This window comes from Phaseolus vulgaris, chromosome 5 (genome assembly GCF_000499845.2).
Source record: "Phaseolus vulgaris cultivar G19833 chromosome 5, P. vulgaris v2.0, whole genome shotgun sequence".
Lineage (NCBI taxonomy): Eukaryota > Viridiplantae > Streptophyta > Magnoliopsida > Fabales > Fabaceae > Phaseolus > Phaseolus vulgaris.
The window spans coordinates 40,678,370-40,705,399 of NC_023755.2; the positions used below are offsets into that span (position 1 = coordinate 40,678,370).

Here is a 27,030-nt window from a genome sequence, read left to right on the forward strand (position 1 = left end):
CTTTGGAGTTTTGACTCTCTCTAGTGATCACCAACCTTCGCGTAATGCCGGTCTTCACCCAACTTTCATTTTTCACGGTTTAAATAACAATTAATTTTACTAAAATACCAAAACATGTTCAAAAATTAAATATTTGCACAAATGCCATAATTTAAAATGGACTATTATTCTTTCAGTGTGATTTTAAAAACAATCAAGCTTTAAAGTTGTGCAAAGAACTTTTTTTAATTTGTGTGTTAATTTAATGTGAATAATGTATACTAAAGACTTAGGTTGAAATAATAACAATAACATAGTAAAAACGTACTTCTTTTTTCTTCATTTTTTAAGATCATTGGTCGATTCCATTACTAGGATAGAATGGTTTAATTCTGATATGAAAAATTAATGAAGATCTTGTCTTTATCTTTAACTAGGAGAAAAAGGCAGGAATTATGGTAGTTGACAGATATATGGGATAATACACAATAAATACTAGAAAAAGAAAAAAGAGAAAAACTAAATATAAGAAAAAAAGAAGACTAATAAAAAACAGACACAATGTTCTCTAAGACTAAAAATCACTATTTAGCTCATCAAGAAGACATCTCTCTTGTTCAAAACAATTTTATAAAAAATGTTCAATTTGTGCAATGAAAAACATTATTTGAATCGGTTGGCCTTTTGGCCTATAGGGACCAAGTTCCTATAAATGTCGGCTTACACGATATTTCACATACATTTGTTTATCTTCTATTGACTAACTATGAAATAAAGTTCTTGTATGGTCCCCAATTCTAAGAATAGAGTCTCTTACCACTGATTTGTAAGAATTGTCTATGGGAAGCTTAACAACGATGTAAAAGGACCCAAAGAAGATGAAGGTGACCAAAATTGTCATTTCTTCTGAATCCAGTTCCTTCGATACCGTCCAGCAGACACATCAAGAGTATTGCATAATGGTAGATAAACCTCTTCTCCTAGTTCAATGACTCGATTCAATAGATTGATTATTAATCATTAACATGATTAATTGATTACTGGTTTCCATTTTTGGTTTAGGGTTTACTGGTTCATAAGAAACGTAACATAATTTGATACGTTTAAGCTAAAGCAATTAACTCAACTTGTCAATCTAAAAAACACTGAAAATTAGTAGTAATAAAAAACCATTCACTCAGCAACAATGAGAATGGGTATAATTGTACTAAATCGTAAAATCCCTATGCAGATACCCAGAGAGGCAAAAATATTCCTCAAAAACTAATAAAATAACTTCAAACTGAACCCACAAATGTAGGCATAACTTCAAACTGAAACCCACAAATCTGGGTATTTAACTCAGTTAGCTTTCACGTGCTGCAGAACAACATTATAGGCTTCGTGTTCCTCCCCAAAATCCTGCAAAATGCAAATACATTAACATACATGTACACAAGGCACTTCAAAACATCACCACTTCAAATACAAGTTAATGAAGCCATACCTTAACAACCACACATGAGCAACCAGTTACCTTCCTAGCCTTTCCCTCGGAATCAATCTTACACAACTGAAAAAAATATTCAACAAAAATTATTACAACATCCCATTTGTTGATCTAAATAAAGAATAAAATCCCTATGGGAAAAAAATTCCATTCACCGACTGAATTTGGGAATTGGGAGTAAACGAATAGTACAAAGAATTTAAGTAAAATGGTTAAGAGTCTCTAAGGCACTTACACCAGCCCATTCTCCAAGGGTCTTTGCACTTGGAACTGTCAAAAGGCTAACATTGTGCTCTGCGCAAAGGGCTTTCACCAGTTTCACATAATCAGGTTGGTCACAATCTTCTGCTAGAACGCAGAGCTGTGCGGTATGCTTCTCAATGATCTTAGCACTTTCATGAAGACCTCTTGCAAGACCACCGTAAGCCAGAGATTTTCTCAGCACAAGCTGTAAAGCAGTCATGATATCCATGGGCTCACCGGGAATGGATGCAGGTGCCTCAGCTGGAACAGCTACTACTTCTTCACTGCATATAAAAGTATTCTAAACTGTCAGGATAAACCCATACAAGAATCTTAAACTCATCAAGGAAAAGCTATTACTCAGAAACAGGAGTAGAGCAATACACATAAAATTAGAAGCATGTGAACAAGTTATACCAGCAGCTTTTACAAGAATTATTTCCATACTAAATGTGTGATACATTATACATTCAGTTTTTCTAACCCTCTTAACTTCTAGTCAAGACAAAGGGGGAGTCCTATCATTCAATTATCCACAAATCAAGTTAAACTGATTAGCAGTGCTTATACAAAGCAGTCCTTACAAATTTGCCAAGACTGCCCAGGACTATAATAGACCATTGTATATACTTCACTTCATTTATTTTCAACACAGAATCATGTTAGGAGTGAATCAGAAATTGGAAATTAGAACAAATACTCCATCAGGCTCCAATATCAAAATCCAACTACAATTAATTAATTTAAACAACATGACATGATAAAACCATTTCAGTTTTGAACCATCAATGTGTTACAATCGAAACCTGAAACTACCAAATCGAACCTCAAGGCAAGAAACAACTACGAACAGACAATATAATTAGTATGTATATCCTCACTACCAAATTTCATTCTGAGGAACCATTCTCAGGCATCAATAAAAGCTACGAATAGGTGTTTCTACTAAATATTGAATAAAAAATCAAGGGGGAAAAGTGTTGCATCCATAAACCATAAACCAACTAAGAGGATCAATGAGGAAAAATTGAACATACCCTGACATCTTTCCTTGTTGAATTCAAAAGACACGCTTTGCTTCCTGCGAAAACAAAAATAACTATACAAATCAGAGGTTGTTCAAACACGTCAATACTCAAAGGATGTGAGAGAGAACGAAAATTAGGTCTCAGAGAGAACGAAAATTAGGTCTCAGAGAGAACGAGAGAGGAGACCTTGTTGATGAGTAACAGCCGAAATCCTTAGCTCTGTGGTTCTGATACGAAAATATTGGAAATTTATATGAGAAACCATAAACCCTAACAATTTAGCATGAAAAGTCCGAATTGTCCCTCTTTGTTTTAATTTTCTATTAAATAAAAATTTTAAATTTTACTTGTCTGTTGCTAATTTTAATTTCCTAATATAATTGAAAATGGACTTTTGGATAAAATAAGATTTTAATGTTTATGAATATATGGTTAAATTAAATTAAAATTTTCAAATTATGGTTAAATATGGTTAAATCCTATGATTTGACGTGAAAAAATACTTTTAAATTGACCATAAATATAAATTTTATATCATAAAATAATTTTTGAGGGTGGGTTTATTTTAAAATAAATTGACCACATATTTCATTATGAATAGATTATTTTAAAATTTTGTATAACATAATTTTAGATTTCACCTATTAAACTTGTGGGCTTTTGCTGACATGGTCCATGAATATGTGAACTTCAAAATTGTAATATTTTTAACAAAAGAAATTATAATAAACTAGCGATAACATAGGGGTGCTATGTCTATATGTATTTTTATGGTTTATATTATCTCAAAATTCATATTTTTTTATTTTTATTATTATCTATAGATACACATAAATTTATCATTTTTTTGTCATTCAATGTAAAAATCCTTACTAAACACAATTTTTTTTCTATTTTATCCTTATATCATTATTTTATTTTATTAATAATTAATAAAATAGTTATCAATTTTTTAGATTAAATGAAAAATTATAAAAAATAATTAATAGAGTAGTTACAAAACAATTTTTTGGATTTGAATAGAATAATTAAAAATAAAGCAATTAATAGAGCAGTTTTTTGAATCTTATGAGATTCCTTTTAAAACTGTTTTTTTCATACAAATATTTTCCTATTTTATCTTTATATGTAATTTAATATATTTTATCTTTCACAAATAAAATAAAAATAAAAATATATTTTAATTTCATAAATTTGTTGAATCAAGTCAATTTCTTCCTAGTTTCTTCTACCATCCCATATCTCAAAAATGTCAAAATGGTTGATTTTGAATTTTACAATTCAAAATATAAAATTTGTACTATGAATTGTTTAATATAAATTACGAAGAATATATTGTATTCATAATTTTATATTCTAAAATATTTTATTTTTCATATAGAAGGTGAAGACTACTGCACTGATTATTGCGTGTAAAGAGAAGAGTAAAATTGTAATTTCACTTTTATATTGCTTTTCTTTTCTACTACTAAAAAAAATTGCAAATCATATTAAACGAACGTCCATATACCCACCTCTAATTATTATATGAAGAGTTCATTTTATATCTTTTAATTATAATTAAATAGGTTTTATTTTGTCATGGACTTTATTTACTTTGTACTTGCAACTACTTTAGAAACTAGGTTCTTTTGGTAATTTCATTCCACAGTTTAAAACAATATCAATTTCAAAAAAAATTCCAACGTTTATTTATTTTTTTAAAGTACAATTTTAATAAAATCAACAAAATCAAAATCCATTTTAATTAAGTTTTTTAAATTAACTTTTTTAGTTAATCACTATAATTAACTGCACAAAATATTTTGATTTAACATGTTTAGCACAGCACAAGGGTACGAATATCAAAACCTTTTTCCTTTTTTCTTTTTTTTCAAGAAATGCAACAGTTATTACTTAATTTCCCCCTTTACAACAGTAACACCGACATTATTAAGCTTGCATTCTAGCAAATAAATCAGTAAAGTGATTACAAGTAACTAGGCTCTATTCAAAGACAAAATATATCTTCTTCCCCCACCAGTAACATACAAGGAATATTATCATAAATCATCCCAAAGTACCCCAGGTTGTGGCCCAAAATTGACGAGGTTTTCCATCAAAGAGATTAATCTGAATATTCATGCCAAACAATCCCACCACCACAAATACCAGCATTAACTATCATGTTTAGGGTGCCCAGTGTTATCGCTGCCTGCATAAGCTAATTTTGTTTAACATCCAACATTATTATGTAGTCCTCCATGCATAATCAATCACTCAACTTAAGCAAATCACAAACACATACATCACTCGGTATTTCAGACAAGAAGTTTAATTTTTAAATGCAGTCACAACACATTACTCAGGATAGAAGAGTTCAATAGATACTTACACTGACAATCTTTGCTAGATTCCAATTGTCTGCACAAAATATATTGCTAGAAGCGTCTCCAATTCCTGAACATCAGGCTTAGGACTAGGGAATCGTTAGAAGTCCAACACCGAATAGCGATTTTGGCAACGATGGTACTGCCACTGAGAGTTTGACCATGGAAAGAACTGCCTATAGACTGGACTGAGGTGCAATCTTAATAATAACATGAGTGAAGCCGTCTAAAGAAAAAATGGGTACTACCGGATTAGTGCACTTTATCTCAATTCCTCTCTTTCTACAACTCTTTCTTTCCAACCCACTGCTCAGCCCCTTAAAGGAAGTAATAATGTTAGGAGTCCCACATTATAGGATGACCTACTTGAGGTGGTACCTAAGTCATGGGACTCTCTCTCGACTGATGGACTAGTCTTTTATTTGGACTCTCCACTTGTACTTAAGTCCTAACAGAATTTTCAAACTTTTCTAATTTGATTTGTCACCAAAGAAAAAAATCAACCATTTTGTTAATTTCAACTTCAGTCTTGTTTGTCAAAATAAAGCTGTTATCAAACAGACAAAAATGGATGGCTTTTACCTTTCATCAATATCCTCAACTTCGGAATTGTGCCCTTATTCTACTGATGTCTGATCAAATAAACGAGCATTAAGCTTTTGGATCAAGTACATTTCAGACATGTCATTATTATGACCAACAAACTTTCCAGTTCATCTGCGATCTGTAAAACCAAGACTATAATTAGTCCATTTATATTTATGCTTTTGCGAGAACATAGCTTAATTAAACAACTAATCAAAATATACCTAGGCATATACATATACTCCATCTTGGTGCAAAAATATACTCACACTCCGAACTAAAGAATTCACAAATCTAATCAGCTTGCTTCTTCTAAATTAAACTTTCACTGACAAACCTACTCTCCATTTGCACAGCAGAGCATTTATGTGGATAAACACAATTAAGAACAATACAGGGTAATGAAACCAGAGCACTTTCTCGCAAGCGCGTTTGCAAAATGAAATCCAACAACCAGTTTACAGAAAGTTAAACATAACCTGTATTTATAAAAGGGAAAGACCTATGTAAAGAAGCTACACTATTAGTATTATATCTAACACGGTAAAGCACTAAACATTACAGAATATTTTAAGATTGATTGAACAACTTGAAGACTTGTGTAAAGTAACTGCATGTTGGCATCCATGTAAGAGAATGAAATGGTATGGTTAGTTGATAATACTCGAATCCAATTTGCAAAAGTGTGCTACATTCATAAATACAAAATACTATAGAATCTTTGAAAAACCAAACCTTAAGCCACTGAAGTACATTATCTAGACTAGTGGTACGTTGTGTGTCTGTATGGTACTTTGAGAAGACCTATCCAATAAATCATCAGATTCTCCCCCCAACAGCTTTGTCCCCAACTCTTTTCTTGGCTTAGGAGAAAGTCCTTTCGCTAACATCTCCTCATCGTACTTCCTAGCCATTTCTATCAACCCTTTGTCCACAAGAGCATCTATCAAGGCATTGTAAGCTGCTGCATCAGGACTACACCCCAGTTGTTCCATTCTATTCCACACCATAAAAACTGGGCGAAGAAACCCCCACCGACCAAACTTGTTCAGGAGCATGACATAGGTGTCCATGCTGGGCCTGACCCCACTCTCTATCATGTTATCAAACATAACAAGTATCTCTTTAGGCTTCTCCAAGGAGGCAAAAAAACAATGGTAAGAAATGGCAGTGGGGTGGCAACCATCCCGAGCCATGGTTTGAAGCAAGGCAAGTGCCTCCTTGTGTCTGTAGCAATCACACAAAAGCCTAATCAAGGTGTTGTAAGTGACAACAGTGGGGTTAATACCCAAGTCCTTCATTTCGCGGAAAACCCCAATTGAGAAATCAACCCCTTCAGATAGACCAATGGCTCGAATGAGAATGTTATAAACCACAACATCTAATTGGAAACCCTTCCGCTTAACCTCTTTGAACAATTTGACAGCCTTCCAAGGCTTTCCCCCTTTGCACAGAATATCCATGTAAATTGAATACGAGTGCAAGTCCTTCTGAACACCTTTTCTATCCATCTCCTCCCAAAACTCGTTGCATTTGCTCCACCACCCCAATTTGAACCAACCTCGGAGAACCATGTTGTGGATCTTGGTGTTCCCAATTGCGTCGACGGGCGCGTCTTTGGAGAAGACAAGGTCCTGTGCCTCGATGACGTGCTTGTACTCGCAGAGAGCGTCTATGAGGTGGGAGAAGGAGGTGTGGTCGTTGAGGTTGAACTCTCCGAGGCGGTGGAACGCGTGGATGGCGTCTTGGACGAGGTGGGCGGAGACGTAGCGCTTGAAGAGGACACGGAATGTGGTGTGGTTGGGGGGAGAGGAGGCGCGGGAGTGCATGCGGCGAATGAGGTGCCAACAGAGATCGAACTCGAAGAACTTGGCGAGGATGTCGAGCATGAGGTTGAAGGTGTCGGTGGAGTGGCGGAAGTTGCAGTGGGAGTGAGATTCCTCCACCCAGTCGAAGAACTCCATGGCTCGCTTCCAATCGTTGTTGAAGGAGAGCAGCGTTTGGCGAACGTCGGCTTCATCGGGAGGAGGAGGAGGAGGAGGAGGAGGAGGAGGAGGAAGAGGGCTCTCTGTGACGGTGGTTGTGGATAGGGTTTGAAATTGAAAAGGTTGAGGGAGATTTGAACGTGATGAAATCGAAATGAAGCGACGCATTTTCCTCACTGTTCTTCACTCAATCAAAGAAACCTCTATTTGGACTCCAAATTATTACACTCTATCAGAAGAGAACAATCACAAGACAGTTGCTATTATAACCTCCTATTTTGCTAAGTTTTTCAACTATTCCAAAAAAATGAAAGATTTACAAAATTGTGTTTGATTCATAGTTATGGTGTCATGGGCCGATCTCATGTAAGAAGGATTATTCTTAAGTTTTATTGGTTTTTGTTAGATATTCGACGGTTGTATGGTTATGGACTGAACCTAATAATATTGTGGAGGGAGTTTAAGGTTTAGGGTTTATGGTTTATTTTTGACCATAATGTTTATGAAAACTTGTATTTACTTTTAGATAGGAATGAGGAAACAGGAATTATGGAATTTGACAAATACTTCAAATCGGAATCATTAAAGTTAAATATGACTAGACAATGGAAAGGAACAATCTAGATTAAAAAAGGACAAAAGTCGATTCATAAAATAGGACACTAAGACTGAAAATTACTGTTTCTGATTTAATTGTATGTTGTAATATGGAAAATTCACTCTTTTAGTTAGAACAATAGTATATAATAAAAATAGTTTATTGAAGTTAATTTTTTTAATAGTAATAATTAATAATAATCAAATCAATTGTAATAAAAGTTGACTATTGTTATATAAGCTATACCTTTTTTTTTTCAAAATTAATTCTCCCTTTTAGAGACATTTCATTAGAAAATAGAAAAATTCACACGAATTATATGCGAAAGAGTACAATTTTACACAAATAAATGTTACATTTTTGCAATATTTGAAAGATATACAAAAGCTCATAAATAATTTAAATTATATAAATTTTTATTCTCATTTACAACATTTTCTCAAATCTGTTTGGGAAAGGTAGTTGGAAATCTTTAAATATATGCAACATGTTGAACAATGAAGTTAGAATTAAACTTTGAACATAATTTAAAAACGAAAGTTGTAAACTTACTTATAGCTTAAAATTCGTCACATGGATAATGCTTCATGTCACTTTCTTCAAATTACAAATCGCATTAGAATTATCAAATAAATCATTCCAATTAGGGAAAATATAATAATAGAAAAAACTAAGTGAATGAGCAATTAAAATAATAATTCAAAGATAAAGTGATACATAGTCTACACCTATAAAGAAATTACTCTTTCTGTAATTACTTTTGGTATATATATATATATATATATATATATATATTATCTTTATATATTTATATCTATTTTATATTTTCCTCTATAACTGTAAATATTAAAACAGTTAATTTTTTAACGTAAAACACTTCTGAATTAAGTTTTTTGAAATATTTGTTTATTTCTTCAATTTGAATTTATATTTGGAATTTTTATTATCGTTTTTCTCTCCTCCTTCTTTCTCACTTTATCTCTTTTGTTCATATCACTTCCAATAGATAAAAAGATCCATTCTTCAAGATAAGAATAAAAAGAAGACCATGCACCACATAAGTACTTTCATATGTTTTTTGTACCAAGGTAAGGAGGCACGTCCGTAAACAAATCACAAAAAGAAGATACGGGAAAGAAAAGCCAGTACGTTTTGTTTTCGGAAAACCAGTTTTGTTCACTCTCGGTTTGGGACTTACTGCGCCTTACTCCTTGGGTATTTTGGTCTGAAATTTTTACTAGACGTTCGTCACTGTGTCTGTTGAGTTTTGGCTGAGATTTGAGCTCCAGATTCGTCCCACAAGATTGACAATAAATTTTTATTCATCACTCCCAAGGCTGAAATGAAGGTTCGTTTGTGTGCTAAATTGTTTGATTTTTTTCGTGGTCGCATACTCATCCGTTTGACTTGAAATTTGTCGCGTTTTGTCCCAAATTCAGTGGATATTCTTATGTGGAATTTCAGGAAGAAACTATTTTGGGAGAATTTTTCAGAAATTTTGTGCAAATCAAGGCTATCCTCTACAGAAACTTGTGAAATTTCACCCTACTTTCTGCAATTTTATTATAGGTCCGTATTGCGCTGAAAAAATTCACACAAGTACTTGCATATGTTGTTTGCACCCAGGTAAGGAGGCACGTCGGTAAACAAATCACAAAAAGAAGATACGGGGAAGAAAAGAAAGGACGTTTTGTTTTGGGAAAACCAGTTTTGTTCACTCTCGGTTTAGGACTTACTACACCTTACTCCTTGAGTATTTTGATCTGAAATTTTTACCAAACGTTCATCTCTGTGTCTGTTGAGTTTTGGCTGAGATTTGAGCCCCAAATTCGTCCCACAAGATTGACAAAAAAAAATTTATTCATCACTGTCAGAGCTGAAAGGAATATTCGTTTGTGTGTGAAACTGTTTGATATTTTTCTTTGTCGAATACTCATCCGTTTGACCTGAAACTTGTCGTGTTTTGTCCCAAATTCAGTGGAGATTCTTACGTGGAATTTCAGGAAGAAACTATTTTGGGAGAATTTTTCAGAAATTTTGTGCAAACCAAGGCTATCCTCTACAGAAACTTGTGAAATTTCGCCCTACTTTCTGCAATATTATTCTAGGACCGTATTGCGCTGAAAAAATTCACACAAGTACTTTCATATGTTGTTTGCACCCAGGTAAGGAGGCACGACGGTAAACAAATCACAAAAGGAAGATACGGAGAAGAAAAGCCATGACGTTTTGTTTTTGGAAAACCAATTTTGTTCACTCTCGGTCTGGGACTTACTACGCCTTATTCCTTGGGTATTTTGGCCTCAAATTTTTATCAGAAGTTCGTCACTGTGTCTATTGAGTTTTGGCTGAGATTTGAGCCCCAGATTCGTCCCAAAAGATTGACAATAAATTTTTTATTCATCACAGCCACAGCTGAAAGAAAGGTTCGTTTGTGTGCGAAACTGTTTGATTTTTTTCTTTGTCGAATACTCATCCTTTGACCTGAAATTTGTCGCGTTTTGTCCCAAATAAAGTGGAGATTCTTACGTGGAATTTCAGGAAGAAACTATTTCAGGAGAATTTTTCAGAAATTTTGTGCAAACCAAGGCTATACTATACCCAAACTTGTGAAATTTCGCCCTAATTTCTGCAATTTTATTCTGGATCCGTATTGCACTGAAAAAATTCACACAAGTACTTTCATATGTTGTTTGCAACAAGGTAAGGAGGCACGTCGGTAAACAAATCATAAAAAGAAGATACGGGGAAGAAAAGCCAGGACATTTTGTTTTCTGAAAACCAGTTTTGTTCACTCTCGGTCTGGGACTTACTACACCTTACTCCTTTGGTAATTTGGTCTGAAATTTTTACAAGACGTTCGTTACTGGGTCTGTTGAGTTTTAGCTGAGATTTGAAACCCAAATTCGTCCCACAAGATTGACAATAAATTTTTTATTCATCACTGCCAGGGCTGAAGATAGGGTACGTTTGTGTGCGAAACTGTTTGATTTTGTTGTTGTGCAATACTCATTCGTTGGACGTGAAATTTGTCACATTTTGTCCCAAATTCAGTGGAGATTCTTATGTTGAATTTCAGGAAGAAACTATTTCGGGAGAATTTTTCAGAAATTTAGTGCAAACAAAGGCTATCTTCTACCGAAACTTGTGAAATTTTGCCCTAATTTCTTCAATTTTATTCTGGGTCCGTATTGGGCCGAAAAAATTACACAAGTACTTTCATATGTTGTTTGCACCCAGATAAGGAGGCACTTCAGTAAAAAAAATCACAAATAGAAGATACAGGGAAGAAAAGCGAGGACGTTTTGTTTTCGGAAAACCAGTTTTGTTCACTCTCGGTTTAGGACTTACTACACCTTACTCCTTGAGTATTGGTCTGAAACTTTTACCAGACGTTCATCTCTGTGTCTGTTGAGTTTTGGTTGAAATTTGAGCCCCAGATTCGTCCCACAACATTGACAAAAAATATTTTATTCATCACTGTCAGAGCTGAAAGGAAGATTCGTTTGTGTGTAAAACTGTTTGATATTTCTCTTTGTCGAATACTCATCCGTTTGACCTGAAACTTGTCGCGTTTTGTTCCAAATTCAGTGGAGATTCTTACGTGGAATTTCAGGAAGAAATTATTTTGGGAGAATTTTCAGAAATATTGTGCAAACCAAGGCTATCCTTTACCGAAACTTGTGAAATTTCGTCCTACTTTCTACAATTTTATTTTGGGTCTGTATTGCGCTGAAAAAATTTACACAAGTACTTTCATATGGTGTTTGCACCCAGGTAAGAAGGCACGTCCGTAAACAAATCACAAAAAGAAGATACGGGGAAGAAAAGCTATGACGTTTTGTTTTCGGAAAACCAGTTTTGTTCACACTCGATTTGGGACTTACTACGCCTTACTCCTTTGGTATTTTGGCCTGAAATTTTTACCAGACGTTTGTCACTGTGTCTGTTGAGTTTTGGATTAGATTTGAGCCCCAGATTCATCCCACAAGATTAACAATAAATTTTTTATTCATCACTGCCAGAGTTGAAGAGAAGGTTCGTTTGTGTGCAAAACTGTTTGATTTTTTTTGTGGTCGAATACTCATTCGTTCGACCTAAAATTTGTGGCGTTTTGTTCCAAATTAAGTGGATATTCTTACGTGGAATTTCAGGAAGAAACTACTTCGGGAGAATTTTTCAGAAATTTTGTGCAAACCAAGGTTATCCTCTACCGAAACTTGTGAAATTTCGCCATAACTTCTGCAATTTTATTCTGGGTCCGTATTGCGCTAAAAAAATTTCACACAAGTACTTTCATATGTTATTTGCACCTAGGTAAGGAGGCACGTCGGTAAAAAAATCACAAAAAGAAGATACGGGGAAGAAAAGCCAGGACGTTTTGTTTTCAGAAAACCTGTTTTGTTCACTCTCGGTCTGGGACTTACTACGCCTTACTCCTTGGGTATTTTTGTCTGAAATTTTTACGAGACGTTCGTCACTGTGTCTGTTGAGTTTTGGCTGAGATTTGAGCTCTAGATTCGTCCCAAAAGATTGACAATAAATTTTTTAATCATCACTGTCAGGGCTGAAGAGAAGGTTCGTTTGTGTGCGAAACTGTTTGATTTTTTACGTGATCGAATACTCATTCGTTGGACCTGAAATTTGTCGCGTTTTGTCCCAAATTCAGTGGAGTTTCTTACATGGAATTTCAGGAAGAAACTATTTAGGGAGAATTTTTCATAAATTTTGTGCAAACCAAGACTATCCTCTACCGAAACTTGTGAAATTTCGCCCTACTTTCTGCAATTTTATTTTGGGTCCGTATTGCGCTGAAAAAATTCACACAAGTACATTCATATGTTGTTTGCACTCAGGTAAGGAGGCACGTTTGTAAACAAATCACAAAAAGAAGATACGGAGAAAAAAAATATATGACGTTTTGTTTTCGGAAAACCAGTTTGATTCACTCTGAATTTGGGACTTACTACGCCTTATTCCTTGAGTATTTTGGTCTGAAATTTTTACCAGACGTTTGTCACTGTGTCTGTTGAGTTTTGGTTGAGATTTTAGCCCCAGATTCGTCCCACAAGATTGACAATAAATTTTTTATTTATCACTGCTAGAGCTGAAGAGAAGGTTCGTTTGTGTGCGAAACTGTTTGATTTTTTTCGTACTCGAATACTCATTCGTTCGACCTGAAATTTGTGACCTTTTGTCCCAAATTCAGTGGAGATTCTTATGTGGAATTTCAGGAAGAAACTATTTCGGGAGAATTTTTCAGAAAATTTGTGCAAACCAAGACTATCCTCTACCGAAACTTGTGACATTTTGCCCTAATTTCTGCAATTTTATTATAGGTCCGTATTGCGCTGAAAAAATTCACACAAGTACTTGCATATGTTGTTTGCACCCAGGTAAGGAGGCACGTCGATAAACAAATCACAAAAAGAAGATACGGGGAAGAAAAGCCAGGACGTTTTGTTTTCGGAAAATCAGTTTTGTTCACTCTCGGTTTAGGACTTACTACACCTTACTCCTTGAGTATTTTGGTCTGAAATTTTTACCAGAAGTTCATCTCTGTGTCTGTTGAGTTTTGGTTGAAATTTGAGCCACAGATTCGTCCTAAAAGATTGACAATAAATTTTTTATTCATCACTGCCAGGGCTGAAGAGAAGGTTCGTTTGTGTTCGAAACTGTTTCATTTTTTTCGTGGTCGAATACTCATTCGTTGGACCTGAAATTTGTCGCGTTTTGTCCCAAATTCAATGGAGATTTTTACGTAGAATTTTAGGAAGAAACTATTTCGGGAGAATTTTTCAGAAATTTTTTGCAAATAAAGGCTATCCTCTACTGAAACTTGTGAAATTTCACCCTACTTTCTGCAATTTTATTCTGGGTCCGTATTGCCCTGAAAAATTCACAAATGTACTTTCATATGTTGTTTGCACCCAGGTAAGGAGGCACGTCGGTAAACAAATCACAAAAAGAAGTTACAGGGAAGAAAAGCCAGAACGTTTTGTTTTCGGAAAACTAGTTTTGTTCACTATCGGTCTTTGACTTACTACGCCTTACTCCTTGGGTATTTTGGTCTGAAATTTTTACGAGACGTTTGTCGTTGTGTCTATTGAGTTTTGGTTGAGATTTGAACTGCAGATTCGTCACACAAGATTGACAATAAATTTTTTATTCATCACTGACAGTGCTGAAAGGAAAGATCGTTTGTGTGCAAAACTGTTTGATTTTTTTCGTGGTCGAGTACTCATTCGTTTGACCTGAAATTTGTCGCGTTTTGTCCAAAATTCAATGGAGATTCTTACGTGGAATTTCAGGAAGAAACTATTTCGGGAGAATTTTTCAGAAATTTTGTGCAAACCAATGCTATCCTATACCGAAACTTGTGAAATTTCGCTCTACTTTCTGCAATTTTATTTTGGGTCCGTATTGCACTGTAAAAGTACTTTCATATGCTGTTTGCACCCAGGTAAAGAGGCACGTCCATAAAGAAATAAAAAAGAAGAAGATACGGGGAAGAAAAGCTAGAACATTTTGTTTTCAGAAAACCAATTTTTTTCACTCTCGGTTTAGGACTTACTACGCCTTACTCCTAGGGTATTTTGGTCTGAAATTTTAACCAGACATTCGTCATTGTGTCTAATGAGTTTTGGCTGAGATTTGAGGCTCAAATTCGTCCAAAAAGATTTGCAATAAATTTTTTAATCATCACTGTCAGGGCTGAAATGAAGGTTCGTTTGTGTGTGAAACTGTTTGATTTCTTTCCTAGGTGAATATTCATTCGTTTGGCTTGAAATTTTTCGAGTTTTGTCCTTAATTCAGTGAAGATTCTTATTTGGAATTTCAGGAAAAAACTATTTCGGGAGAATTTTTTAGAAATTTTGTGCAAACCAAGACTATCCTCTATTGATTAAATACCGGGTAGTAAGATTAAATTTTAATTATTATAAGACCTTTTCATTAGAATAGGCTGACATATCATAAAAATAAGACTCAGGTTTGTAAGAATAATAAATAATCTGCCTTAGAAAATATAAATCCAACAATCAAATAAAACATTAATGAAAACTTGAATCCTATAAATTGTAAAAAAATAATAAAAGTGGAATAATATGAGGTGAACCACATAAAAACTAAACTAACACCTGATAAAATGATTTCTCCCTTAAGATATATGCTTAATTGGAATTAATTCTTAAGACTTTTACTATCAACTAATTAATAATAAATATACTTTAAAATAGTAATATATATATATATATATATAAAATTAGTGCATTCAAAATTAAATTCTTAGTGGCTAATTATTTTTCAATTTTTTGAAAAATTTCTGATAAATAGTAGTTTATTTCTTAAGTAAGTTTAGAAACTTCTTTTAATGGGTGATCAAGACTTCTTGAAGTTTGAATTAAAGTTAAAACTATGTATTTTAATACTTATTTTTAAAGTTTATGAGAGTTTAATTATTGAAAAAAAAAACACGATTAAGTTATCAGCACGATCTGTCCTTTTTTTCTATCATCATGCGTTGCACTTCTTAAAGTTGATGAATAATGATTATATTCTGAATGATTAGATAGCAAGGGAAGATATAAAATGTTGGTTAAACGAGATTTTGAATTCTTAATTTACTCAGGTATTCTATTTTTAACTAGTTGAATCCTCAATTATTGTCATATATTATTTTTAAACTGCTATAATTTTTAATATTTGATTGGTTTCTCACTTCATATTATTTAAAAATTATATTATTTAGAAATTATATTATTTAGAAATTGAAAATTATGACTAAATTCAAAGTTTCAAAACAAACAATATACTAGTGATTACTATTGTTTTTACAATTTCTAATCGAATATCTCTTACTAATTGTCTTATCTTCTTCGTGGGTGGAATTCTTCCAAAGTCACTCTAATCAATTCTGCTTAGATATTGGAGTGCTCAAGTTAGTTTAGAACTAGAAAAGTCATTGAAGGCTTGGTTTAGGTAACTTCTAAAATACCCTCTGCTTGTTTTTCCTTCTCTGATTGGTGTCTTGCACCCTTGTCTTGTTTGAATTCGATATAAATGGCTTCTTACAGTTTAGGGTGACAAGTTTATTTATTTTGTTGGATGATGGTGTCTATGGGTTGTTGGGTTGGTAGTTGGGTTGGTGGTTAAGGCTTGTTGTTCTTTTGCTCCTTGATATGTTCGTAGTGAGTTTGTACTAGGTTGGTATTGTGCTAATATGGGGTTTTTAGTGGTAGATTAATATGGGCTCTTTCATTGTGCTGGTTTGGGTGGCTTGAGAAGCTGAATTATATTGTATAAGTATGTATAAGGGTTGAATCACCCCTTAAGTAATTCATGTTATTCATTTCTTATTGCTGATAAAAAAAAAACTAAAAAAGTCATTACCTTTTATCATGAGACTCTTGTCCTATTTATAACTTTCTATTGGACTTTCTTTCTTAATTATGTTGGTCCAGACCTAATAACTCTTAATAACATTTAGTTATTTATTAACCCTAAGTTAATGTATTTAATTAACTGAAATATCACCTTATTAACTTGATCGAGAGGCGTGTGACCGTTTACTTTACCGATTTCTCGAGCCTCAGAAATCAAATAGGACAACTATCTCAATGAAAGTACATGTTTTAGTTTTTATTCATATCAACAAATTGTAATTTTGAGTTTTACCCTATTTATTACAGATGAAAGGAAAGAAAAAAATTGATTATGAATTTAAGCAGCACTATCTAAATAATAGTCAATGGTATAATCAATACTCGTGTCGTTTTGCTTACCTCTTGTCTCTTTCATGGTAGATATATGAATAAAACAGTTTGATATGCACCATTGAAAAGATAATGCCTTAATGAAACATTTGAACATGCATATGAAGTTGAAAGAGAATACTCACAAATTTTGTAAATATAATGAAAGTACAGTGGAACAGTGCAGCATGAATTAAACAAGACATACTAGGTTAGATAAAGTGTTGGCTATGAAGTTGGAATATGTCATATTTATATTATCTTAGCAGAATCTTTGTCCAAACACCATAGCCAATAACCTAGGGAAGGCTTATATATGCAACAACCCATTACCTCTCATCTTTTGTCTTTTCTTTCTCTGAATTATAAAGTAATCAGAAAAATATAATAATAAGAACTGCACTTAATCATATTCTCTCCACTTCTGCATCCACATTAATTTGCTAGCCCTTCTCTTTCACTTCCTTTTCCCATTCCACTAATTTGCTCAACACAAGCAAGCACATGTTCTTCTTTAGTAGGAATCTTCTCCTTTTCTTTTCCAAATTCAAAGGATTGAATAAGAGCAAAAGCTTCACTTTGAATTTTCCAGTGACAAAAAATATTAATGAACGCCCTTCCCCAATTATCTACTAATAATGGCAAATTTCAGGAAGACTTTGACAAAGAATGCTTAAACCAAAAAAAGAAATTATTTCATTCTCTTCTGACTCATGAACTACTTTTTTTCCCATGCAGAATATTTAATTAAGGAATTCATTTCTACTGCTGATAGATACTCTTCTGAGCATACGAACCTCCTCCTGAAAAAAAAGCATATTAACCTGAAAATATAAATCTGGCCACTTAATTTAAAGTGTATGATTATCTGTGAATCATATCATTCCTTAAACTATACACGAGGAAGCAACCAGATTGTTGATTATTGTGTTTTTCTGCAATAAATTATAGACATTACTGGCTGAATTTTCAAGGCTGATCAGTTTTTCTTTAAAGGGTTGTTCTTACAAGATTAGATTCCTCATAAAGTGACTTCTTTATCTTTTGTTTTTGGTGTTCTCAACCTCCAAAATTTAATGGTCTTTCAGTCTCAATTCTTCCACTTTTATTCGATAACTGGAAAATCTGAAAAAAATACTCCGACACTGTTTGACTGTCTCTCCTATTTATACGTTTTGGTTGAATTTTTTTTGGATTTAAGTAATCTGGGAGATAATTGTTCATTCGGCCAAGAGTAATACTTATTGTTACCATGATTTAAGGAGCAGATTTGCTGATACATTACAACCTTTGGTTTAGTTGGCTGAATAACAATTAATCCGTATATCTTTCAGTTTCAGGTTAAACCAAAACAATGCTAGTTATTGAGTCTCAACTGATTCATAAGGTTGGGATTGGCGTGGGGCCAAACTTTCAATCTTCCACATATCTGGTTCCAAGCAATGAAATGTGAGGGCGAAACATGGAGCAATTAGAGCCAGTGCTTTTTCTGATGTCCAAGTGAGTGAAAAGTAGTCTATTACACACTGTAAAACTCATCATTAATGAGTAGGGAATGACAGTGAAATTTCCTTGAAGACCAAAAAACTGAGATAATAATTAAGTTTGGGCCATTTTGAAATATATGGTGAAACGAAATGTGAAAGGTTCCTTTCCTGCTTAACTTTATTAGCACTGCAAACATGCTCATTGAAACCTCTTGTTAACTTATCTATTGCAGCTGCAGAATCTATACAATTTTTTATGCAGTTTCCTACGTCTAAGGTATCTTGTTTCGGTCAAATCAGCTTTTTGATTTATAACACAATTAGCTAAGATTAAAGGGAGTACATTATTGAAGCTAATGAGAGAAGAAAAGAAAGAAAGGAACGGTGCACATTGAAACAACATGCTACATACGTGTGCAGGAAGAATTCTATATTTGAAGTAAGTTGACCAATTGATGTGGAGTGGATGAAGTGGAGGACAAAATGATACAAAATGCCAACTCATTTTGACCCTTCTTGATTTCATTTTTTGTTGGAGTCCACCTTTCAACATTGCAATAACTCGACACATAACTCTCAGGTCCTCAGGTATTCTCTAGTTAGAATTAAGAATACTGACTTATACGTGATATTATATATTTATGGATGGTCTGATAACCAATAACTAGTGTTGATAGGATCAACAAATTCTCGTTAGGATAGTTTCTGATATAAGAAGTCAAGTTAAGCTTAATTCAACTTTATAAAACTAACTTATAAGATGAGTTTCATCTAATTATATATCATGAAATATCCTAATCTCTCATCGATATACGATATCCTACTATATAAGTATCCGTATGAGTATCAGAGTCATTAAAATCCTAATGAAAAAACTAACACTGAAAAAACACTTTAAAATCTATATACCTAAGTTTTGTCTAATAATAACTAATGATAGTCCATTCGTTTCTTCTTCTTATATATATGCTATTCTATTCTATTCAAGTTGCAGTAAGGTTTCTGAAGCAGCAATTTGAGAAGTAAAATCTGAGGGGTATTTCCTGATAATTGTTCATTAATTCCGAGAGTCGAAAAGGATATGAAAGAGGAAGAAAACCACAGATGTTAAAAGGAAAGAATTAATAGGGTGTTCTTCTATCTTTCCCTGTATGATTTGATGTTCCAATGACAGCATAGAATTTCAGAGTTGAGACATAAATCTGATTAATCATTATGCTGATTCTTGAGCAGTAACACAACAATGATCGCCATGTAATCTTAAATGGCATGCTGCCCACAAAGCTTTTGGTGATGATGAGTCATATTCATCAGTTTGTACATAGCATTCCATAGTTGCTGCCAGAACCCTCTCTTCCTTTTTTACCTCCACCATTAACTATGTGTTTAGCCTAACCACAACAAATTCGAATTAAAACTAGAATGTTTTCATCACATTTATGAGATACATTGGACTTATATATTGTTTTGTAACAAACATTGTCAAAGTTGTATATGTCACTCAGTTACCAAAGATTTTTATTCTTATCTAAAAATCTGGTTACTTTTATGATGGTAATATATTAACACTCTAAATAGTAACTTTAATAAATTAATATTTTTTTTTAATTTAAAAATATTATTATATTAGTATATCAATGTCAGATGTATGTTTTTTTTACTGTTATAGTGTCAACAAAATATTTCTCTACTTTTATAGATAGACTGTGATGGCTCTTTTTGGTGGAGGAGAGATTAGAAAGATACATGAACTAAACTTAGGAAGAAAACCTCTAAATCCAAAACTCTAAATTAATAAATTTATGGGTATTTTTACTTATTGATGTTTAACCCTTATTATTTTTTCATTTAATGTAAAATTTAGACTCATACTTATATATATCTCAAAAGAGTATATATATATATATATATATATATATATATATATATTTTAACTTTTATTTTCTTCACATATATATATATAATTATAGGATTCCAACATGATAAACAATATTTTCACTTATATACAGGCAATTTTTTTTCTTTTTTCCTGTCTTTATTATTTTAGATTATTAACTATTTTTTATTTATTTATTTACATCCCATTAGCTCTTTTTATTGTGTCTCTTTTATACGAAAAAAAATAACATTTTATAGAATATAATTTTTTTTTGAAAGCTAAAGAAAGTATTATAGAAGAATTGCATCTGAAAGGAGCATTTTGTGAAGAGGACCCATTTTGCTGCCCGCAATAATTTTTAATTTTAAAAATTCATGAATATTTATATATTTTTGGTTTTGTTATTTTTATTTTCACATCAATAGAAAGATTTCAATTAATATGTATCTCTTACAGGTTTGTGTCAATAGTGTAACAATAACTAATTTAATTAATAAACACGAAATATTTTTTTACTTGAAAAATATGAGATCATTAATTATATACTTAAATATGGATGACTTTATTCCTTAGTTTGAGTGAGATGGATGTTAATTTTGACAAAGGCATGTTCACACACTTGTGGCTGTGACTCATATTTCTGAATTAAATGTTAAATCATTTGCCTATATTATGCTCTAAATATTTTTAATTTAGGTGAAAAACTATTATTTTATCTTTTCACTTGTTAGTATGATATTATGTTGTTAATATGATACCATGTTTCCAAAATATAGGAGTCAATCAAAAAGAAAAGAAGATATAATTTGAAATTTGATGCCCAATGCCCACCATCTATTTGTTAAATTGATTCATCTGATGCCTACCCTACCACTGCACTTTGATCCACCACTTCTTCACTCACTCCTTTTTCCTTTCTCATTCTGCAACCAAGTCAACCAACAACTGTACCCTCATCTCCTACACCCTATATATACATACCTCTCATCTCATCTCATCTCATCACAAACAAACAATTCTGATCTCTTGGTGGGGTATGGACAACAATGAGGAAATCCCCTCAACACCTGCAACACCAAGCACTCCTGGTGCACCTCTTTTTGGTGGTTTCAACAATGGCAGAAATAGGACTAATAACACTAACAAAAACTCCCTTCTCAAGAGTTGTAGGTGCTTCAGTGTGGAGGATTGGAGCATAGAAGATGGAGCCTTACCTGCTGTCTCCTGCTCATTGCCACCCCCTCCTCCTGTCCCTCTTGCAAGAAAGGTTGGTGCCGAGTTCATAGGGACCTTCATTCTCATGTTCGCCGCCACTGCCGCCGCCATTGTCAACCAAAAGACAAACGGCTCTGAGACCCTCATAGGGTGCGCTGCCACCACTGGCCTCGCCGTTATGATCGTCATCCTCGCCACCGGCCACATCTCCGGTGCTCATCTCAACCCTGCTGTCACTCTTTCCTTTGCTGCATTGAAGCACTTCCCCTGGAAGCACGTATGTACAACTCTCATCATCATTAATTATCTACCGGTTATATTCATCGAGTACATATTAAAACATTTCATAATATATAAATAAATATAAACTTTATCTTATAAATCGGATTTATGAAGTTGAATTAGACTTAAAGTCTATTTCTGAATATGGTATTATAGTCTCAAACCTATTTTATTGAGAGTTTGTTGGACTTATGGTCATCCGCTATCGGATGGAATCACTCATTATATGTCGTCTCCCACACAAGCTCACACTTTTCACGTGAGTAAGATGTGTTGAAGAGTATTTTATGAGGTTGAATCAGGTTTAATGTATATATCTTTATATGTTTTTGATCTTAGTTACTTATTTCACACAATACACAAAAACAGGTTAATCTTGATTCATATGTAATCAAAATTAATTAACTGTTGTAGGTGCCTATGTATATTGGTGCACAAGTTTTGGCATCTATTTGTGCCGCATTTGCTCTGAAAGGGGTTTATCACCCTTTCATGAGTGGTGGAGTCACTGTTCCTTCAGGAGGATATGCCCAGGCTTTTGCTTTGGAGTTCATCATTGCCTTCAATCTCATGTTCGTTGTCACTGCAGTCGCCACCGACACCAGAGCTGTGAGTCTCCTTACACGTTATTTACTTTATGTTACATGATCTCTAGAGGCACAACAAAAAGCACTTTTGCTACTTCCATAAACTTTTTAGACTCTTCTATGCCACATAAACTGAAAATAATCATTATTATGAAAAATATTAGAAATCTTACGTCACATCAGCTAGAAATTAAATTTTAAAAAAATATATAAATGTATAAACCTCATCTATGTGAGTGTATGCATGAAAATGAAGGACAAATCCAGAAACATTATGGTTGTGAGAGTGAAAGGAAGAGATATGTTGGGTGTTGTGAGCCACATGAAAGTGTTTGAGATGTGAAGCTGTATATAATAAGTTTATGCTTAATTTGCACTGAGATTTTGTCCGCGTTTTAAGGATTTGGAATCTTGCTGCTTTGCACCACACAATAATATTTTCCTACTTTCACCATAAAAACACCAACATCATTTATTTAACAATAAAGCACAGATCTAGAAACGTACAATTACCGGGAATAAATAACATTTAATACGTAGCAGTTTCTGCAGAAAAAACAAAGCTCACACCTGTTTTAGGAAATAAACTATGATACACAAACTCAAAGCTTTGTAATATTTTTTTCTTTTCAAACTACAAGATGATAGAATTATACTGTCAAAGATACGTAGAAGGGTGTTCATGTACTTGTATTTGTGTGTATAAGTATAACAGTATATACGAATTCCATGCATGTGCAGCAGCTGCATTGATTGATGAATGATTGATGAATTGCAGGTGGGAGAACTCGCGGGAATCGCGGTGGGTGCCACCGTCATGCTCAATATACTCATAGCAGGGTATGTCACCGTATATGTTTATAGTAACGTACCTAAAAAAGGAACAACAAAAATTACTACATATTTATTTCAAAATCCATCGTATAAAAAATGGTATAATACAACTCAATGTATTGTAAAAGTATCATTTTCTTTTACAAAATTGTTTTGTGTTTACACGTACTTATAATCACTCAATATTATTTTTAAATTATTCCAAAATTAGTACGTGAAATTGCCATTCATGATACTCATTTTCTCAATTTTATTAACTGGAGAGATTAAATTGAATTTTTTATAATATTAAAAACTAAATAAAAAATGAGAAATTTAAGTAAATGGTAAAACTAATGATTTCTTACAAATTTAATAATTTTTGAAAGAGAAAATCTTAAAATGATTCACACTTACAATTTCAGATGTTAATTTAGAGGTTCTTAGTACGTTAAGTATACCTAAATTCTAAGAAATAGTTACTTGTTTTTAAACATTCCGTCTCACGAAAACAAATAATTCCTTTTTTTATAATAAAGTCAACCAATTATAAACTTCTCATAATTTTACAATTGCCCATAACTTTTATTAAAGAATTATGGAGAGAAAAGGAGAATAATACATTTTTTTTTCCGTTAGAAAAATAGAGAGGATTTTACTATTTTTAGTGGAAGACCTTATTTTGAGATCTTACATTACTCTTTCCTTAGTATCAAATAGGATATAAGATTTCATCCAATTTTTTATCTAATAGTATATTTGAGTTTAAGATTTTAATTAAGTTTCTGTAAGTCTTACAAAGATTTTTTTTAATAAAAGATAATTTAAAATATAATACTTTTTATTTTTAAACTTTTTGAGAGATTTTATAAAATAATTCATTCTTCCTGGTGAAAATCTTATCTTTCCCTTTAATACAAGATATTATAAATAATAAATCTTATCAAGATTTACCACTAAAAATCCTCTAAATGATAAGAAGAGAGTAAAATGTCTATTTACTTTTGTTTATCCTACCAAAGTGGAGAGGATTCATATTAAAATTCCTCTCGACCTCCCATTTGAACCAATTACTCTTATAAGCTGAAATAGACTTGAAATACAAGATGCATTTTTCCTCTTTTAAGTTTGAAGTATTATTTCATGTTCTTTCATATTTCTGTGCAACTTTCCTATAAGTCGAAATACACTTAGCACAGAAGATATATGACTCTGTAAACATTTCCAGTGTATATGTTTTATGTTTCAAAAAGTGACTTCTAAAAACCTAATAGTCACAGGTTCACTTCTGAAACACAATTCTTCTATCCTTAATGAGTTCCAAACATCCCAGTAATCTTCTAAACTATGCTTTTCTAATCTCCGTTCGAAAATTATAAAATGAATCACAAACTAGTGTACCTGTCTCTTAACAGGCTTTGATTTCGGTATACAAGTTTGATCTAAAATGAGCTTAAAAGAGTATGTTTATCATTATTGTAGTAAAGCTTAGAAAATACATGACCTTATTCTAATCCTTCGGGTGAAAAATAAAGAAGCTTTCACTCCATTGTTTCCTGTTAGCACTTTTCCAATTTTCCCAGTCTCGTCATCACCTTAATTGAAAAGAATTCTTTCAACTTCCTCAAAAGCTATTTCTTCAACAAATTACAAAAACAAAGTAGAGTTATCTAAAATTGGCCCTAAAAAGTGGACTTTTGTTAAACATACTTAACCTTGAAATGCAGGCCAGTATCAGGGGGCTCAATGAACCCAGTAAGAACACTGGGTCCTGCCATCGCCGCAAACAACTACAAAGCCATATGGGTTTATTTGGTAGCTCCCGTTCTTGGAGCTTTAGCCGGGGCAGGTACCTACACTGCAGTGAAGCTGCCCGAAGAAGACGATGACGCCAAAGCAAAGGCTTCAATCAGCTTCAGAAGGTGACTTGTCCCTGTTGCCATCAGTCATCAGAACTCTAAGGATCCAACTTGAACACTGCAACATGATGTGATGTTTTTACTTTCAAATGATAATATATAAATATTGTAGAAAGCAAGCAAAAAAGAGAAGGTTTGTGCAAATGTTAGATGTATAAAATGTGAGCTGAAAGTGTTGGTGTATTTAATGTATTATGGCAAAAAACGAAGTGGTGTTTCGTGCATAAAAAGTACAGTATCATTTCCTTTTTGGCTCTCTTTTTCCTAATGTGATAAAACATAAAAAGAAAAGGAACGAACAAAGATAAGACCGATTAGTCTGTAAAAATGACCAAGTTCATGTCCAAGTAGATAAAACCTTGAAGATATGTTCAATTTGATGGCACAAAAGCATAGGGATTTGTTGAATTTTACACAAGAGTGTGTACAAATAACAGTTCCAATCTACCTAAATAACAGTTACAGAATTTGATGAATGTAGGTAGCTCTGTTGAGTGAGACAGTGGTAATGCGTAAATGTATGAAAATGAATTGCACATTGAAGAGAAGAAGAAGAGTAAAATTATGGTTTAGGGTTTGAAAAGGCGAGGAATTACCTAATGGAGAGTTAGCGAGATCAAACAAGGGAAAGGGCGCGCGTGTGAGGAGGCGGAGGGGATCGGAGTGAGAAGGGAAAGAGAGAGAGAGCGAGGGAAGCGATGAAGACGCCGAGGATGTCGGCAAGGGCGTCCCTGAGAGAAGCCCCCGAAGAGCGGAAATAGCCGAGGTGATCGGCGGCCTCTTTGGCGGCGCCGGCGAGGAGGGAGAAGATAGATCCGATGGAAATCGCGTGGCGGCGGAACGGAGTGAGAGAAGCGAAGGCGTAGAAGAGAAAAGTGAGAAAGAAAGAGATGAGAAGGTGGTAGAGCTTGTCCGTTCCCAGCCATGGGTCTGAGACTCCTTCTTCTTCCTCCATTGCAATTTCCCTTCTTCTTCCCCACTCTCTCTGTTGTCAAAAATTTCGTTTTTAACAAAAAAGTTTGTAACCTATTTTATTTTCTTAAACCTTACGAAAAATATTTTTTGGGACATGAACAAGAAAGAGAAATAAGGATAAATATGTTGTTTTAAATAAAAGAGTTCAAAAAGGGTTCTTACATTTATTTTCTTAAATCAAGAATTCTTACATTTATTTTCTAAGTTGAAGTTTAAATTTTTCCATGTTAATTTGTAAATAATACGCATTATATTTAAAGAATTCTATATGATTTATAACTCATTTTAAATGTTTATCTCAAAATCATTATATGTCAAAAAAACACTAAAGAGACTACTCACCTTCAAATAGTAGGTAATCCTCTTCATCCATAACCAACTCACTCTTATTTATAAATACACATAAAAAGTTATGAACTATTGTAATAATTTTTTTAATTTCTTTAATTTGTTATGCTTTTTAGTGAAGATCTTGTTTAGTTAAAAAAGTGTTAAAATTTATATTATACATAATAAAGTCATGAAATGAAAGTATATTCATCAAATTACTATTAAGTTATAATATTATGATAGATTAACACTGATTTATTACAAATACAAATTATATATATATATATATATATAATATCAAATATAATTTAAATTTCTTCTAAAGTTATATAACTACAATTCATAACTATCTAAGTTCAAATCAAATTACAGTTGGATTACTGGTTGGAGAGTCTTGGGTAATAAAATTATTTCTAAAATCAATCTTAAGAAGAGGGGATTGTGGTTGAATGTATGTCTTGTTGTTTGTGTGAGGAGACAGAGGAGATCACAAAACATTTGTTTTTCGAATTTA

General features: G+C 33.1%; 4 protein-coding genes across 10 annotated transcripts; 1 reads left to right on the forward strand and 3 right to left on the reverse strand.

Moving 5' to 3' along the window:
• Positions 1–1,106: 1,106 nt before the first annotated feature.
• On the reverse strand, positions 1,107–3,036 carry LOC137836081 (small ribosomal subunit protein eS12-like). The gene is made up of 5 exons (XM_068644904.1): positions 2,926–3,036; positions 2,749–2,792; positions 1,704–1,995; positions 1,466–1,531; positions 1,107–1,380 (listed from the first exon to the last, which is right to left on the reverse strand). Exons 2-5 carry the CDS (start codon positions 2,754–2,756, stop codon positions 1,321–1,323), a joined length of 426 nt encoding a protein of 141 aa, XP_068501005.1. The 5' UTR covers positions 2,757–2,792; positions 2,926–3,036; the 3' UTR covers positions 1,107–1,320.
• A 1,545-nt stretch (positions 3,037–4,581) lies between these two features.
• LOC137836080 (pentatricopeptide repeat-containing protein At1g80550, mitochondrial-like) lies at positions 4,582–8,072 on the reverse strand. 5 transcript variants are annotated; one of them, XR_011085187.1, is made up of 3 exons: positions 6,429–8,072; positions 5,114–5,832; positions 4,582–4,933 (listed from the first exon to the last, which is right to left on the reverse strand). XR_011085187.1 is itself a non-coding variant. In XM_068644903.1 (2 exons), the coding sequence occupies exon 1, from the start codon at positions 7,844–7,846 to the stop codon at positions 6,452–6,454; it is 1,395 nt and encodes a 464-aa protein (XP_068501004.1). In that variant the 5' UTR covers positions 7,847–8,021; the 3' UTR covers positions 4,582–5,832; positions 6,429–6,451. The 5 variants fall into 5 exon arrangements, 1 of the variants encoding a protein (XP_068501004.1); XR_011085189.1 differs by having other exon boundaries at positions 5,691–5,832; positions 6,429–7,939; XR_011085190.1 differs by having other exon boundaries at positions 4,582–4,942; positions 5,691–5,832; positions 6,429–7,939.
• A 12,899-nt stretch (positions 8,073–20,971) lies between these two features.
• Positions 20,972–25,441, forward strand: LOC137836083 (aquaporin NIP6-1-like). Its single transcript, XM_068644912.1, has 4 exons — positions 20,972–21,887; positions 22,307–22,501; positions 23,258–23,319; positions 25,020–25,441. The coding sequence occupies exons 1-4, from the start codon at positions 21,432–21,434 to the stop codon at positions 25,216–25,218; spliced, it is 912 nt and encodes a 303-aa protein (XP_068501013.1). The 5' UTR covers positions 20,972–21,431; the 3' UTR covers positions 25,219–25,441.
• On the reverse strand, positions 22,976–26,309 carry LOC137836084 (uncharacterized). Of its 3 annotated transcripts, none has more exons than XR_011085192.1 (3): positions 25,808–26,309; positions 25,008–25,269; positions 22,976–23,351 (listed from the first exon to the last, which is right to left on the reverse strand). XR_011085192.1 is itself a non-coding variant. In XM_068644913.1 (2 exons), exon 1 carries the CDS (start codon positions 26,164–26,166, stop codon positions 25,828–25,830), a length of 339 nt encoding a protein of 112 aa, XP_068501014.1. In that variant the 5' UTR covers positions 26,167–26,309; the 3' UTR covers positions 24,626–25,269; positions 25,808–25,827. The 3 variants fall into 3 exon arrangements, 1 of the variants encoding a protein (XP_068501014.1); XR_011085191.1 differs by lacking the exon at positions 22,976–23,351 and adding an exon at positions 24,626–24,887; XM_068644913.1 differs by lacking the exon at positions 22,976–23,351 and having other exon boundaries at positions 24,626–25,269.
• Between the last annotated feature and the right edge of the window lie 721 nt (positions 26,310–27,030).

Excerpts from the sequence above, each read along its gene's own strand:
- LOC137836081 (XM_068644904.1), bottom strand. Across the intron at positions 1,532-1,703 it reads CCCTTGGAGAATGGGCTGGT|TTGTGTAAGATTGATTCCGA; the intron begins GTAAGTGCCTTA and ends TATTTTTTTCAG. Across the intron at positions 1,381-1,465 it reads GCTCATGTGTGGTTGTTAAG|GATTTTGGGGAGGAACACGA; the intron begins GTATGGCTTCAT and ends TGCATTTTGCAG.
- LOC137836080 (XM_068644903.1), bottom strand. The coding sequence starts at position 7,846 with ATGCGTCGCTTCATTTCGATTTCATCACGTTCAAATCTCCCTCAACCT.
- LOC137836083 (XM_068644912.1), top strand. The coding sequence starts at position 21,432 with ATGGACAACAATGAGGAAATCCCCTCAACACCTGCAACACCAAGCACT. Across the intron at positions 21,888-22,306 it reads AGCACTTCCCCTGGAAGCAC|GTGCCTATGTATATTGGTGC; the intron begins GTATGTACAACT and ends TAACTGTTGTAG. Across the intron at positions 23,320-25,019 it reads CTCAATATACTCATAGCAGG|GCCAGTATCAGGGGGCTCAA; the intron begins GTATGTCACCGT and ends CTTGAAATGCAG.
- LOC137836084 (XM_068644913.1), bottom strand. The coding sequence starts at position 26,166 with ATGGAGGAAGAAGAAGGAGTCTCAGACCCATGGCTGGGAACGGACAAG.